At 36.5% G+C, this 17055-nt stretch overlaps 2 protein-coding genes and 2 long non-coding RNA genes across 4 annotated transcripts; 3 read left to right on the top strand and 1 right to left on the bottom strand.

Annotated features, from left to right (window-relative positions):
• The first annotated feature begins 4789 nt into the window (after nucleotides 1–4789).
• Nucleotides 4790–7085, top strand: LOC113649172. Its single transcript, XR_003442083.2, has 4 exons — nucleotides 4790–4913; nucleotides 5677–5713; nucleotides 6089–6181; nucleotides 6723–7085. It is a non-coding gene; the product is annotated as an uncharacterized LOC113649172 (long non-coding RNA).
• A 1232-nt stretch (nucleotides 7086–8317) lies between these two features.
• LOC113649126 lies at nucleotides 8318–9893 on the bottom strand. The gene is made up of 2 exons (XR_003442072.2): nucleotides 9658–9893; nucleotides 8318–8567 (listed from the first exon to the last, which is right to left on the bottom strand). It is a non-coding gene; the product is annotated as an uncharacterized LOC113649126 (long non-coding RNA).
• Nucleotides 9894–9966: 73 nt separating this feature from the next.
• On the top strand, nucleotides 9967–12942 carry zmp:0000001127 (interleukin-12 subunit alpha). Its single transcript, XM_027156821.2, has 7 exons — nucleotides 9967–10984; nucleotides 11073–11212; nucleotides 11297–11383; nucleotides 11623–11664; nucleotides 12017–12139; nucleotides 12422–12463; nucleotides 12590–12942. The coding sequence occupies exons 1-7, from the start codon at nucleotides 10963–10965 to the stop codon at nucleotides 12716–12718; spliced, it is 585 nt and encodes a 194-aa protein (XP_027012622.1). The 5' UTR covers nucleotides 9967–10962; the 3' UTR covers nucleotides 12719–12942.
• Nucleotides 12943–13512: 570 nt separating this feature from the next.
• Nucleotides 13513–17041, top strand: txndc12 (thioredoxin domain containing 12 (endoplasmic reticulum)). Its single transcript, XM_027156760.2, has 7 exons — nucleotides 13513–13716; nucleotides 14184–14244; nucleotides 14843–14895; nucleotides 15071–15144; nucleotides 15645–15714; nucleotides 15911–15994; nucleotides 16299–17041. Exons 1-7 carry the CDS (start codon nucleotides 13629–13631, stop codon nucleotides 16376–16378), a joined length of 510 nt encoding a protein of 169 aa, XP_027012561.1. The 5' UTR covers nucleotides 13513–13628; the 3' UTR covers nucleotides 16379–17041.
• The last annotated feature ends 14 nt before the right edge of the window (nucleotides 17042–17055 follow it).

Below are 17055 nucleotides of genomic sequence, written 5' to 3' on the forward strand. Positions count from 1 at the left end.
CATAGTGAACAAAATGACGTGAGCTAAAAAAAAAAGCTGAAATTCGAACGTTAGAATTCTAGATATACTGATTAGAAGTCTATAATTCGAGTTATTACATCATTACACTTATATATTTTTTGTAATCGTATAATCATAATCTTATTGTTTTAGTTGTAATTCAACACACTGACCTACTCGCTAATTTATAGTCATAATTCTATAACTGGGCACGGTGGCTTAGTGGTTAGCACGTTCACCTCACACCTCCAAGGTTGTGGGTTCGATTCCCGGGGTGCCTCGGGGGTTTCCTCCGGGTACTCCGGTTTCCTCCCCCGGTCCAAAGACATGCATGGTAGGTTGATTGGCATCTCTGGAAAATTGTCCATAGTGTGTGAGTGAATGAGAGTGTGTGTGTGCCCTGTGATGGGTTGGCACTCCGTCCAGGGTGTATCCTGCCTCGATGCCCGATGACGCCTGAGATAGGCACAGGCTCCCCGTGACCCGAGAAGTTCGGATAAGCGGTAGAGAATGAATGAATGAATTCTATAACTCTAGCATTATATTTCTAGAATCATAGCCATAATTTTAGCCGTCAATCTCAACGATTACTGACTTCTGTAGAATTCTCACTATTCTATAATTTCAGTTCCAACTCTAAACCGTTCAAATTCTACAAATTTGCCATCATACCTATTGTATATTTCCATGATACTTACGGTACAGTATCTAGATCTACTCCGTAACGATAATCGTACAATTCGATCACTGTAGCTATAATTCTACGCATCTGTCCACTGACAGTCATAGTTCTATAACCGCTGAATTATAATTCTAGCAATTACAGAATGTTAATCCCATGAGCAAAGAACAGAATTAGAACGAAAGCCTTGTTTCTCTAATTTACAGCTGTATTAGCAAAAGTTTAACCTGAAGGCTGTTAGAAATACTATCGCTTAAGTTTATAACGCTTTATTTTATTTATTTTTTAACTCGAATTATATTTAAAAACTTTCGACTGGCGGTTTATTACTTCAAATTCTAATTTATCGAATCAAACGACAAGCTTAATTCGGTAAAGTTCGCTTAACTACATAGCGCGAGATTCCAAAACACTTTAAAGCTGACGAGATTGAAGGTTTTGTTCCCATTCAGAATCCCAGAATCCCTGCATGACGTTATACACGACAGACTTTCCTCCTAACTAATAAACAATACCTTAGATCACTGTATTAATCATGCTAACATAGATAGTCCTTCATACTAAACTCTCACGAATCTTTCCACATGAGCTGGCAGAATGAGTGACCAAAACCACACGAGCGTCAGCAAAACTTCAGCTTAAAGATTAACTGCCGTCAGGCGCAAACGTAAACGGACGAAACGGTTTACGATTTTCTTGATGATTGATTTTAAGCGACATTTCCATCAATCATTAAAGACCGCAGCATTTTCATTGCCTCCGTTTGCTAAGGTGTGTTAATGTGGCTAGAGTAAGAGTACGTTCAAGTGTTCAAGCAGATTTAAGAGATTACAGCTGACAGGAATTTTAATTAATTAATTAATCTATCTATCTATCTATCTATCTATCTATCTATCTATCTATCTATCTATCTATCTATCTATCTATCTATCTATCTATCTATCTATCTATCTATCTATCTATCTATCTATCTATTTATTTATTTATTATGACAATACGGTTGCTAACGAACCTAGAAAAACGTGGTCTCTGGATCATAAATGATTTGCACTTGTGAACATGTTGCCGTAGCATTTGTCAAGCTAAGAATTTGTTTAAATTGATGCTCATTTAAAGTAGCTAAAGCTAGCTTACTTTCTAGTAATGAAAAAATAAACAAACAAGAAATGTGTCTAGCTATTTGTAACTTTACTTGTATTTTAGTTGGTCATGTATTTTTTTTGTTTGTTTGTTTGTTTGTTTGTTTTTTTACAAAAAACTTGTTCCCCGTCGGACATTTTGTTGAATCATGAATCATGAGTCATGTTACGATGTTGGGAACGCTAACTAAAGTGACGTACGTCTATCGCTTCCATTTGTCCCGTGTGATGAAGACAAATCTAGCCGATTTTAAACCGTGAAATAACATTTAACAAACCTGGAAATGAAACCTGGTTGTAGAAAAGCTCATAAGTAGCATTCTTTCTAGCTACAGTTCGGAAGAATTGTTGGTTCTCGTAGTTAACTATGCTTTGCTAAATGGTAAAATGTTAGCGCGATAACTTACGCGGGATGTTCTACGAAAAATGATCCGTTATTACGTTAGAAGAAAATCCATTTCCTAGCAGTGTGTCGAGAAGTCTGGAGTCAGATACGCTAAAGTAACAACTGCTCAATAAACATCTTACTTGCAAACCTTTCTTATCTCCGAGGTGGTCATTTTTTGCTAAATAAAAGTATTATACCACGTGTGTGTGTGTGTGTGTGTGTGTGTGTGTGTGTGTGTGTGTGTGTGTGTGTGTGTGTGTGTGTGTGTGTGAAATTCTTGATTCTTGTTTGTTGAGAAGGTGTTGATTAATTTTTATGGCAAATCACCAGAGGTGGGAAGTAACGGAGTAAAAATACTTCGTTACTGTACTTAAGTACATTTTTCTGGTATCAGTACTTTACTCCACTATTTATTTTTCGGACAACTTTTTACTTTTACTCATTAAATTTTTACACAAATATCTGTACTTTTTACTTCTTACATTTTCAAAACGGACTCGTTACTTTTAGTATTATTTCTTCTCATTGAGCGTTGTTTCCAGCCTATCATCCTCTCATTGTGCGGCTTTTTCCCCATGTGACTGGTGTACTGTATTATTTACTGGCTATCAGACATAGACTAAGGATAGCGGAGCTAACAATGAGCAGCACACCTACAAAAGGAATGGCTAATGTTAATTCAGAGGGAGTCACCGATGTTAAAATAACTAACAACGAGGACATTCCTGAACACACATGGCCATATTCATACAATAATCGGCGTCAAAAAGGATTCCTGGCGAATGCGTTGCGAATTGTGTCAACCAGGAGCGGTTCTAGCCCTTTTTTAGGGTGGCTTCAGCCCCCTGTCTGTAATCTCATCCACCCTAAAACTATAAGGATCATTTTTACTTTCATAAATAAACAATAAAAATGACGTTAAAATGCAGGACATGTCGTCGATGGGAAAGAAAATTATTTATCAGTTTGATCCAAGAGCGATTTTTTTTACTTTGCTTTTACACGCGTGTTGTAGTCTTTCAAAAGTGCGTTTTCAGCTGTCTGCTTTATTTGAACGGAAAAGCACAGGTACGCGCAGCGTGCACGCGCAGTCAGAGCTGGAGGCGTTTATCTATAACGTTAATCGGCGGAAAGACGCAAAGACGGCAACCAAAAGCAGTGAATATTTCACTATTCTTATTACCAGAGTTATCATATAATATATAATATAGAACTCTTCTTGTTTTAAATTCTCACTGAGGGATAAAACCCCCTAAAGATGAAAGCCTAGAACCGCCCCTGGTGTCAACCCAAAAAACACGAAGTGCCGAAGTGCTTAATTTGTTTAACATTAATTTTGTCATTTGTAAAACATCACAATAATTTTGAGTTGTTTTCAAGGACAGAGCTGGAATCTCCCTACAGTTTGGGATATGGCCTTGGTGATACACTTGGTATACATTATATTTCCAAAAGTATTGGGTCACCTGACCTTTCCTGCTATATGTGGTTGTTTTCTGATCTCATCCCTACTGAACACCTTTGGGATGAATGTGAACACTGACTCCAACCTATCTCACCTACATCAGTGCCTGCCTTTCGTAACACTCTTGTGGCTGATGAGCTGATGAACACCACAAATATCCATCAGCACACTCCAAAATTATATATAAATACACACACACACACACACACACACACACACACACACACACACACACACACACACACACACACACACATATATATATATATATATATATATATACATGACATCCATTTACCAGCATGACACTAAACAGGTAGTAGTACCAACGACTTTTTACTTAAGTACATGTCAGAGCCCATACTTCTTTACTTTAACTTGAGTAAAAGAGTGTAGTCACTACTTCTACTTTTACTGGAGTCTTTTAAAAAATGAGTATCTGTACTTTTACTTGAGTAAAGGGTGTGTGTACTTTTGCCACCTCTGCAAATCACAGGGTTAATATGTTATCGTTTCTATAGTAACAAATCATTGACAGGTACGTGGACAACAGTCAACTGTCTTGTTTATTTGTCACAGAAGGATTTTTAATCCGGTTATTGTTACGTTTGTAGTTGTGGAATCTGAGGCTACAGTCGGTATCGGTTCAGGCTGGTGGTGCAGTGGCGGTTTTGTCATTTCTCACCTTGATACCAACCGGAACGTCCTTGAAACGGCTTAGTACCTGTTACCAGAGATGGGAGACCCGAGTCATATGACCTGACTCGAGTCAGACTTAAGTCGCAAATTCATGACTTGAGACTGATTGTGACTTGCACGTGTGACTTACTCCCACCTCTGCCTGTTACCTATATTATATTATATTATATTATATTATATTATATTATATTATATTATATTATATTATATTATATATTATGCGATTCTAGGAGGCATAATACTATTATATGTATAATAATATTATATAAATATTACAGCACACTGTAAAATCAAATAGTATACTTCACTAGAAAAATGGTATTATGTTTACTTAAATCTGACTAAAATGTTAAGTTTACTAAAAATAGTTAATTATTGGTAAAATGTTAAAATAAATATTTGAGATTACTAATAAAAAATTATGTAATGTTACTCGAAATGTTTGAGACGTTTCATTGGGCATGCGCAATGTAGCACAACTCCCCTCGCCACACTTTGCTGAAGCTCATGGACTGAAGATGGTTTGAGCATCCACTCAAGGTAATTAATTAAGGCATATTTTTGTTTTTCTTGTTTGTTAGTTTTAATCATTCAACACTTCAATTAATATTACTTTGCAGAACATGTTAGGAACGTTTAAACTTGTCTTTACATAAACATCTTTTGGACCGTTTGTAGCTTTGAACACCTCGTGTTGGATACCAATCATCTAAAATGTTATTTTGCACTTTAGATCATTGCCGGTAAATTATTTAAAAATGCTTTATTTTTGTTAATTTGATTACTTGGTCGTGACAATGCGGGACTTGGCAGTGTAACTTAACTCGTCTATAATTGGCATGCGTTATAAAATCTAGCCATTTTCATCGCGGTGTGGTGTGGCGGGGGGTTCGCGAGTTGTTGGAAGGAAGGAAGGAAAAAACGGGACATGGGAGACAAAAAAACTGCGCGCGAAAATACAAAAGTAAGGTTAATTACACAGCCGGTCTGAATGTCGCCAACGCGTGCACTGCGCGTGCATCTTGCGTTGTAGACAGCGTTGAAGTGTAGGTTACTGAATAGTACAGATTAAAGCTGTTAAAGCTGCGTGTTTTAGTTTTAAAGAAATAGTCCACAAAACATTTTTCATATGACTTGCATGATAATTTTATTTTTTCAATAGTATTGTTCATTGTTAAAGTTGTGGATTAATTCATTTTATTGGTAAAAATGTAATGCTAAATGAGCATGTGAACTTCATTGCAAGTTACTCTGCCTTTACCTTGCCTTTAACTTAAGTAATTCATTTTTTTTTTCTTTTTAGGTTTCCTCTTGATTGAATTCTGCCAAGCAGTGGACTTGTAAGTATTGCTTCTTTACATCTGAAAAGAGGGCACAACTTCTTAAGAACTATCGCATAAACCATATTCAAATTGTTCCAATACCAGGCCTCCACTCAGATTGCCCATGTACTTTTGTCATTTAATGCACTGAAAGTACATCTTTCAAAATTCCATCCCCCACAAAGAAGTGTGTTATCAGGGAGGTCTAGTAATGGTGTAGTGTGTTACAAATGCCATGTTTGTGATTTAGTGGAGCTATGCAGTGAATCTTATTATTTTGCCCATTTGTGTACTCATTTGAGGAATAATGAAAGTGCAATGATAAAGAAAATGTAGTTGTCTTTATTGTGTAGTCTGTGTATGATTGTTAACCTCATTCTCTGTTTTTCATAGTCATCTGATGTAACTTGTGTGCACACTACAGTACTTCATGGCCTTTCAATCCTCCTGGGGGATAATTCTATGGACGTTTTCAGGACATGCATTGTAAGTATGTGTTGGTGTTTTACTTCTTTGTTATTTGTGCTAATGCTAAATTGTGTATTAGGGTCCATTAGAATATAGATCAGTTGAAGAGTACACAGTTATTTGTCTCTTGACCTAGCCAAAAATAGTCTTTGTGATCATAGTCATTCAAATGTAGTTTACTGATGTGACAATAATACTAACAGTGGAGGCTAAAACAGAAGATGATAAATTGTTGAATAAAGTTTGTTTTTCTGCAAGCAAAGTGTTCCTGTGACTTCAAGATTACATTTGAACAACTATGATCACATGGCCGGTTTTAGCAATGTCTTTACTATCTTTCTGGATGTTGAAAGTGAAAATGATGTCCAAAACTGGGCAGGGAAGCTCAAGATATCACAATTGGTATCTTGTGTAAAACAATATAAAGGTAATTAATTAAAATTAATTTACATTTTACTTTCCCTTTAAAACAAGATCACACTTTCTTATGCATCATGCTTACACAGGACACTGTTCCAAGGTATGGAGAAATTACCACTTGTTACTTTTCTCTGTTTAGGATTCAGATGTGAATAGACCTGAGTGCAGCTGATGTTGGCCTGCTCACAGTTTTACCAGAAGACATGCCTGCCCAAACTCCACATGCCCTCAATGTCGACTCATTAAGGGCAATCATTCTCGAGGGAAAAATTGTGGTTGGTGATGTCTCAAACTTGCCACATGCTGTATGTTTTTGTTTTTGACAAATTAAATGTTACAAAGATTTAAAATTCTTTTTTAAAAAAGTTATTTGATGTCAAGTGGCAGTTATTGATGGTCCCCATGCTATTTAGTTAGAAGTATATATTTATATATTTAGTATTTCTTCTGCATTGTTCTTAAAACTCTGTTTATTGTTTATTAAAAAAACTTCAGAGTTTTAGATTGTGTCTTTTGTCTTTTCTGTTAGCAGTACTTAAAAAAAATTGTTCACTTTACCTTAAAAAATTTTGGAAACTGATTGCACATAGTTTTTTATGTTGTCATTACTTAAAATGGAATATTAACTTAATATAGTAGGCTTACTTAATTTCTTTCTGTAATATTAATAAGTATTATATATTAAGTATTGATAAACATTTAGAAGTATATTAACTTAAATGTACTTATTATACTTACTTGATATTTATTAATAAATTTACTCAGAAATAATAAATTCAGCTTACTTGTAGCTAATTATTAACCTAACTTAGATTTTTGCCTTAAGTTTACTTTGAAAAAATAAGGCAATCGGTTTCCAAAGTTTTTTTTTTAAGTAAACTGAACTAATTCGAATTTACAGTGCAGCTGTAAGGTAACAGCCGCTACACTCTAAAAAATAAAACGCTGGCTCAACTTAAAAAAATTAAGGTAACAATTTGCATGCATCTTTTTAAGTAGCTTCAACTCAGTCATTATTAAGTAGATTTCATGTACCTTTTATAGTTAGACTAACCCAATTTGTTTAGTACAACCAACATGATTTGACTTAACCTCTAAGAGCTTAATTAAGTTGAAACAACTTAATTTTAATTTCAAAGTTTTGGTGATATTAAGTGGTCAAATTACATAATTTAAGCTATTCTAACTTCTTTATTTTGATTTCATTCTACTTAGATATGTCCATGCAAATTGTTACCTTAATTTTTTTGAGTACAAGTAACTTATTTCACTTCAGTCAGGAGAAATAACACAGCAATTCCAGTTTTATGATGAAACTGGTTTATTATAAAACCAATGTCAACTTATGTACAAGAAGAGTGCTTTGACAAAACAATGCTTTGGCAAAAAGATAATTATCCAGGACTAAAGTATTTTTTTCAAGTAAAGAATCAAGTATTTTTCTGGTAGGTACATATCAGAATAAAATAAAATAAAATAACAATAAATCACAGGGAACGTGGAAAATGAATTCCTACAACAGACACAATTGCCAGCTTACTGGGTCCACCTAGCTGAAACAAAGTTTTCTTCCTTTTTTTTTATTTTTTGCAAAGTATTAAATTTTACCTTCATCACATAAACTACAGCCGCCATAAAGTCTCAAACAAATACAACACTGTAACCTTCATGTAAAAAATTGTCAAAATTACAGCTTCTGTATGCGTATGCACAACAAAACTTTTACATGTAACATTTCAGGAATACAACAGTTTATTGTTTAAAGATATTACCTTCGGCCTAGCTTTCAGACCATCCAGCTCAAGAATTATTTTCTGAAACACCTCAAAAGTATTTTTTAGTTCCTTTGGGTAGCTGAGGTTGAGAGCATATACCAGCCCTAGCAGGGCACAGGCTCTGGATACATCCAGGTCTTGCAGGACTTCCGTTCCCTCAATAATAATACTGGCGTTGGCTGGGTCAAAATTTATGGCACCTCATCATCCTAAGTAGATCAAAATCAATGTCAGTGTTTTAAGTCAAGGAAAGGAATAGGACATTAGACACATGAGTTAAATCTTAGGAGTTAAAACTTACTACACATGAAAAATTGCAAACTTAAAGAAATGTGTCAGCTGCCTAACCATCAAACATAATGCTGCAGATTGTATATGAAAGAAAAATAAAAACTCAAATGTTGTAATGGCAAATTTACAAAAAGCTCAAAGTTTACAAGGTTACAAGATGGATCAACTGTGAAAACGTCACAGCAGATAAAGATGGCGTGCACACACATTGTCATGTTAGGTATTGTGCTTAAATGAACTTGCTTATTAGTTAACTATTTAACTTGTTACAGGTTTATGTATGTATGTATGTATGTATGTATGTATGTATGTATGTATACATACTGTATATATGTGTGTGTGTGTGTGTGTGTACGTATGTATGTATGTATGCAGGTATGTATATGCATGTATGCATATGTGTGTGTATGTATGCATGTATGTATGTATGCAGGTATGTATATGCATGTATGCATATGTGTGTGTGTGTGTATGTGTGTGTGTGTGTGTGTGTGTGTGTGTGTGTGTGTGTGTGTGTGTGTGTGTGTGTGTGTGTAAGTCTTAATCAACCCAGTGTATACTTTAAATTCGGACGACACTAAACATGTTCGATATCAATTAACATCATTTAGCTGCCACTGTAAAACAAAACATAATGCCTATTTTGAACATACTAGCTAGCTAAACGTCTATGAACTTTAGAATCGATGAATTAGCTTAGCTCAAACTGTCTTTTCAGTTTAGTGTGTGACAACAACGACTTACTTAAGTAACGTTTGCCGCATTCATTTTGTTTCATATTTAGGTTTATATGTATTTTGTCCACCGTGGAGGAAAGCTGATTTTGAGGAAAACGCGGTTGTAGCCGCCTCACTACATTACTACGAGAGAAAAGAGGTGTAGCGTTTAGCTCAGGAGTTATTGACTCGGGAAACGTGAATCTGCGGACAACTTTACTTAAGTCAACGATTTTTTGTGCATGCAGTTGGTAGCTGCTGAGATTAAAACAAAGCAAAAATATTAACTTACCTATATAGCCTCGATTCTCCTGTTTCTCCGGCTCCTAGTAGTCCTTCTCTGGCAGAAAAACACGTCCGGGCAAATTCCGCCTTTACTCAACTTCTAAAGGATGCTCACTAGATATACAAGTTTCACTAACTTAATATTTTTCTGTTGTTACGAGAAGGTAAAAGTGTGTGTTCAAAATCGATATATAATTAAGTTAAGACAGTATTCTTTATTTTAATTTTGAAAGACTTATTAAAATGAGTTATCAACTCACCAATACAAGTACATATTACAAACTTAATTATTTTATGCTGAAAATATTGTTTATTTTAAGTTTTACAAACTAACCCCATGAATCATTTTTTAGAGTGTAGGATGCCAGAAAATGTACAAAAAAAAAGAGTTTCCTTTTGGTTTCATTAATTTTTCTAGGTTCGGATGAGATACTGTTAGGATGAGATACTGTGTTTTTGTTTTTTTTTCACTTCCTGTTGTTTCAGACATTACATCGCACACCGTTTTGGGGATATTTCTGCCACTTAGAGATAAAGGTTAGTAATGTACTCAGGGAAGCACACGGCTACCTACGTGCAGCTGACATCATTTCATGCCATTACTCACAGGTCCATGTTCTAACCTAACGTGTACATACCAACATACAGAATTCTTGACAGGGGGATGTCCTTGGATGACCTCATTGTCTTTGTCACTCTGTGTTTTTCCGCAAAATCTCAAAACTTTAGACATAAATCCTGGGTTTAAAAACATTTAATTTAATCAATACCTTATATGTGGATTTCTCAATCCACTGATAATTTCTCTTTGGAGCATATACAAAATACAAAGCTTTGCCAGCATAAATGCTCTGTCGTCCTTTATATTTATTATACTGGGTGAACTGTTGATGCACTTTCATTTTCACTTTACAGTATGACTTGGCAATTTCCAATATTCGATAGAGCAATTCTGTCGAACAATTCTGAGATCATTTCCGTATTTTTATTTAAAGCTGTTATTCACTCATAGTATGTACATAAAGATTAGATTTACAGTAACAGATAAGGCCAGACTCCGTGGAAATTACATCCATAAAACCCTTCAGTGTGTGTGTGTGTGTATGTGGGTGTGGGTGGGTGTGTATGTTTCATTTTTAAAATTGAGAATATTAACACAGTCTGAGAGGGAAACACCCCATGAAAAGTAAATAGACTAATGTGTGTGTTTGTACGTTATACACCCCCCCCACACACACACACACATATGTATGTATATACAGTATATATATGGAAGGAAACATGGCACCAGAATTAATGATCAGCTGCAGCCATGATGAAGAGCATCTATCAGTGTAAGTAGCTGTAAGTAGCTTACTAACCTTTTTATTCACGTTCTTTCCTTCTTAACTTATATTACTTATTTATTTCTTTACTTTACAGGTTTGTTGCTGTCTCTGCTGTGTGCCGTGTGCGCGGCCGGGCCCGCGGGAGCGCGCAGCGGACCCGTGCATTTCTCCGGCAGCGCGTGCTTGGACCTGGGTAACGCGCTTCTGCGGAAAGTGACAGATGCGCTCGAGACAGTACGTATAGCTAACAAGCTAACATTCCGTCTGGGAGAGTTGTTGAGGATTGAGTATGAGCATAATGTGTGTGTTGCGGTGCAGGATCAGCTGTTCAGAGGGTTAAACTGCACGGAGCAGAGCGCTGAGACGTGCACCCGTACCGAGACGCTGTCCGCGTGCACGCCGATGGTGAGCCGACTCGCTGACTGATTCCCAACAAACGAAGCTTAATTATCACTATTTACTTGTCTTAAGCTTTTGGTTTATTTATATATTATATTATATTATATTATATTATATTATATTTAATATATTTTGTCGGTATACTATAAGACAAGTTAATAAATAAGTAATATATTTAATACCGAATGGAAATGAATGAATTTAGTAATATTAATTATTAATATTTATTTCTCTTCATCCGACAGAACTCCATATGCCTGGGAGCCCCAGAGTTCACCCTGGAGCAGGTACTCACATTCAGTCTGATTCACATCCATGGCTGTGGTTGTTCTCATACTGCTTACACCCCCATTTTCTCTTTTCTCCTTCATCACTAATCTTTGTTAATAAATTGATAATATCGTCTTCAGTTTGTCTCATAATCCCTCTGAGGTGTACGGATGAATCCGGCGTCGCAGCCCAAGTGTGAATGCGAACAGGATTAAAATAAAAACTTTATATGTAGCAATACTGATACAGCCATTAGTTTTATTCTGAACTCAGGTTAATACCCAGCTAGTTAGCTTGACAGATCAGGCGATCAGGCACATTTTCTCACTTTCTTTTCATTTTCTTTACCACACTTTTTCCACACCACAGGATGAATGTCTGAAGAGTACTCAGGAAGATCTTCGATATTACTTGGCAACGTTTAAATCTTACCACGATCCAGATCAAATCCTGGAACAGACGGTGGTCAGAACCATAGAAAACTTTATTCAGGTATGAGCTAAACACACTAAAATGCTTCTTAAAACATATGTACGATATGACAGAATCTCTATATCAAGCGCTATCTAGGGATGGGAAATAAACCGAATTATTGGATTAGCTAAGTTTTATGTGTGAAGCGTGAAGTCAGTTGAACGTAATATTGCTCAAAATGATTATAGACTGTTTCTGTACAATTCATGTAATTCAGATTGGAATGTTTTAAAGCTAAATTGCTTTGTGTATATAGAGAAAGTTATTCATACGACATATTCTGTATGAATTTTCTCTCAGGGATGTTTTTCTGCCCCACTGCTGGATGGTGCTCAGGTTCAGGTAAAGCAGATTTTACAATGTAAAATTAATATTTCTATTTATTATTTTTCTTTATTTATTATATACTGCCAACTGTCAGTATATACAAGATACATATATCTATATAATCTCGAATCGGCTTTTCAGGTCTCCGTGGACAACGAAAACTCCTTCGAGAGACGCCTGAAGCTCTGCAAGGTCCTGAAAGGGTTTCAGATCCGCACCATCACCATCAACCGGGTGTTCAACCACCTCGTCAACTCCCCACACGTCTGATCAGGATGAAGATGTTTTTATAGAATTTTCCACACCGGCGAGCTAATAATGTTTTTTTTTTTTGTTTGTTTTTCCTACAGACAAAATCCAAGTAAACCTAAATGTTTGTGGTATAACTTAAACGTTTATAAAATTATTTAAACATATGTATTTATCTATTTTTTAATACATTTTATGTCGTGGTGTTCCGAATGATTTCCAATTAAACATGTTGAAGCATAAAATATGCTGTTTAGTGTTTGTTTGTGTGTGTGTGTGTGTGTGTGTGTGTGTGTGTGTGTGTGTGTGTGTGTGTGTGTGTGTGTGTGTGTGTGTGTGTGTTTAAGACCGTAAAGTCTCAGTTCACTTATGAATAATAGTAGAACTTTTTATATTATGTTTAGTATAATTTTCTAGTCTGAATGTTCAGAAAAAAAATCAAAATGAAATATTTCAAATCTTAATAATAATTGATTACAGAAAACTCCGGATGGTGATGTTGCTGAATTAAGAAAACATAATGAACTGTTAATTTTCATTTTTATTTCATATTTTTATTTTCATAATATCAACTTAAATAATCACAATTTAATTAATTTATTCTAATTTCTTTTTTTGTTCTAAATAAAAACGGAGAAAATCTGATTCTGAAACGCAAATTATATTCAAAAGCGTCCCTACACAGCAATGAATTTACAATTTGGGTATAATCCCAAATAACACTTAACTGCCTATATGTATGCACCTAATTTGCTGCATTTACACCCTATCTAGTGCACTAAGTGTATAACAGAGAGACGTTTGGGACGCGGGGCACAAATAGGATGTCCGCCGGATCCTAAACTTCTCTATTTTCGAAGCCGGGTCTGGGAAGCCAGTGAGGGTTTAATGCTAAGGTGTAAATAATTATAACAACAATAATAATAAAAACATGCAGTCGTGTTTAATCAATGTAGCTTTGCTTTTAATGTTCTTCTTGTCGCATTTTCGAGGAGTTTCCGCAGAGGGAGATGGAAAAGGTACAATTTATCCCTATAAATGTTCTTAAATAAATAACAGAAATTAGCATGCTAACGGTAGCATGCTAATTTCTGTTAATACTAGCGGGCGTTTTATAAGTATTTTTAAAACCCGACTAAAAGGAACATGTTCATAAATTATTTTATTAAACCGTGTGTACTATTTATTTATTTCAGAACGAATTGTATTCATTTAGTGATATATGTTGTGTTTTTAAGAACCCTTGCTAGCTAGCTTGCTAAGCTAACTAGCTAGCTAGCTAGCTAGCTTAGAAAACGGCTAAAGCAGAGCTTCATGATTTCTCTGTTACAAATTAAGACCATATTAAAAGGGTTAAATCCCAAACCGCTTTCTTATTAAGAAAAGGCACTAGATAAGAAACAAAGACCGATTTGGGATCGAGCCTTCTTGATCCACAGGGACAAGTGGACTGGGTTTAAAGCTGTTCTTTGTTTTTTACCCCCAGGATTTGGAGACCACATCCACTGGAGGAGCCTGGAAGATGGGAAGAAAGAGGCAGGAGCAAGGTGAGTGTGAAGTGGAGATCATGTCACTAAGATGGATACGTGGAGTATTTTATTGGAGCATCAATAAGTGGGTATGTTAAACCTGCAGTGTTATGTGATCAGGGACGTAAAACCTTTTCCTCTGTGTTCGGAGGAACGCCCTGTTCTTTCTGATGACGCTCTGTCTATCGTGATGTCCTTCACTGTGTTCTATGAGATACCACACACACACTGTTGTTTGTGAGCTTTTTTTTTTTTGCTGAACCCAGCTTAAGCGTTTAGAAACCAAGAAGATGGGAAGTTGAAGTAACTTTTCCTTTCAGAATCAGATTCAGATCCAGTGTTAAATCACGGGACTGCGCTGCAAAGTGCGTTCATACTTGCGCAACCGGGTTCTTTTTGTTTTCTCTCCCCAGAATCTTTGTTTGCTTTTCATTTTCAGTTTTTTGTACGTCGGGAAAGCGTGACGTTTTAACGCTCCTCACTCTGAAAATGAATAAGAATCAGATAAAACTGAACGCAGAGTAACATCACGTCGAACCTGGTGTTTAAAATAATAATAATATTAATAATAATAATAACAATAATGTCTCCTTTTCTTATCCCTCGTTCTGTATAGTGGACTACCGGTGATGGTCATCATTCATAAGACCTGGTGTGGAGCCTGTAAAGGTACGTTTCTGTGTTTCTCCACTGACTGACAAACTGCTGTAGGAATGCAGAGTTTAGTCTGTGGTGCTTTTTATCTTCTGTGGGATAGCTTTAAAAGTAAAGAGTGTTTGTGGCTCTTGGTTTCCTGGCGTTCACCCAAAATGTTTCCTTTTTTTTTTCTTTCCCCCATAAAAAGCCCTGAAGCCCAAGTTTGCAGAGTCGAAGGAGATCTCTGAACTGGCTCACAACTTTGTCATGGTTAACCTGGAGGTGAGAATTCAGCTCGTCTCCAGCTCCAGCACACTACATACTGACGTGACCTACTATCAAATTCCATTCAATTTCAGTCATTCTTTCTCTAATTCCTTTCCTCGTTTCATTAAATTCCATATCCTGTTGTCGGCACCGTCCTATATTCCGTTCCGTTCGAAATTCTATCCGATTCTATATTTTATTAACAAATAAAATAGAATCTATTCGGTAATCCTTTAACTCTGCTGTTCTGTAATCCATATTCTATTCAGCATTCCAGTCATTTCTGTGTTTTGTCGTCTTCTGGACTCGGTACTAAATTCTATATGTATATTCTATGCTGTATTTTATTCAATTCCCCCCCGTTTGACGTTTTCCTCAATGTCTGTAACGCCAACTATTGCGTTTGTCAATTCTACGTTAATTCTACGATTCTGTTTTTCCACACGTGTTTTTCCCGAACACTCGTCTGTCTGAGAAACCCAGCAGTAAATGTACAAAATCTCTCTCATTCTAAGGATGAAGAAGAGCCAAAAGACGATGCCTTCAGCCCTGATGGAGGTTACATTCCCAGAATACTCTTTTTAGGTAGGAAACTAGTTTAATTTTTGTGGTGTTGTCTTTTTTTTTTTTTTCTTTTCATGTAACTATCAGCATACAGAAGCAAACCGAAGTGACCGGAAACATGACCCAGTTATTGACACGTGCTGTAGATTTGTGTTCCAACATAAACCTCCACAAACGTAATGCTTTTTTTTTTCTTCTCTTCTTCTTCCCCTCGTAGACCCCAGCGGTAAAGTCCGTCCTGAGATCACGAATAAAAACGGAAACCCAAACTACAAGTTTTTCTACAGCAACGCAGATCAAGGTGAGGCTGTGAAATCGAGCTTATTCTGAGAAATGAAATGGAGTTGGTGTTTGTGTGGTCAGAGTGTGGGCACAGCTCTTAAGTTCCCATTGCTTTATTCAAAACATCCTGAATCTCGCAAGCTTTCAGTTTCGCTTCACGCGGACTCGCCCCTGGATGTGAGCTGTCTGGGTTGTTTTATGTATTTTCCAGGTTGTTGTTTTTTTGTTTTATGATCGCTGTGACATTACCGTTTTTGCCTCATTTTGTAACTTCCCAAGCAGGTGAAATGATACCCGAGATCTGATCTGTGTCTCATCCACAGTCGTGGCCAGCATGAAGGAGGCTCAGGAGATGTTGACCGGTGACGAGTTCAGGAAGTCGCACCTGGGTGACGAGCTGTGACGAGAACCACGACAGCTTAGCTCTAGCTCCCAGCTGGTCCGCTACACCACTCACTACTGCGCCGTTTAGGTTCAGCCCTAAATGATCGACACCTCATTTCAGCCCACGTCGTACCCACAGACTTCCAGATCCCTTTCCATGCTGCAACCAAACTTCAGTTTTCCTTTGTCGTCTGTGTAAATGGCATAAATCCAACCAACCAAAGCGGACAAGCTCTCCGTCCGTCGGTCAAAGGTGCTACAGAACCTTAATACGTGTCTGAATACGTCATCTATATCGCACCCATTGTTTCTAGATGTTAATCACAGAGCAATACACTACACATTTTACATCACAGCTCTCTCCTACTCCTGATTTGTGTTAACACACTAAACACACCACGGAATCAGTGGGATAACGTTGGCTTCCAGGCCACAAACACCTCGCTGTTCAAATATAGACTGATCCTGAAAGCACATGGATCTCTAATCGGTCCTAAACTGCATTTCGTATCCTGCACATTTCTGTAAGCCAATCAGCAGAGAATGCTTTTATAAAGTCTTAAAAGGTTTTATCGGGGAAACAGGAAGTGACACAAACATGTGTTTAATGAATGTGTTTGCCACACTGTATTTTTTACATGGATGTACCGTACAATAAAAGTTCGTATTCGAGTTAACGTCACGTTAACGTGTGTG

Source organism: Tachysurus fulvidraco, chromosome 1 (genome assembly GCF_022655615.1).
Source record: "Tachysurus fulvidraco isolate hzauxx_2018 chromosome 1, HZAU_PFXX_2.0, whole genome shotgun sequence".
Classification (NCBI taxonomy): domain Eukaryota; kingdom Metazoa; phylum Chordata; class Actinopteri; order Siluriformes; family Bagridae; genus Tachysurus; species Tachysurus fulvidraco.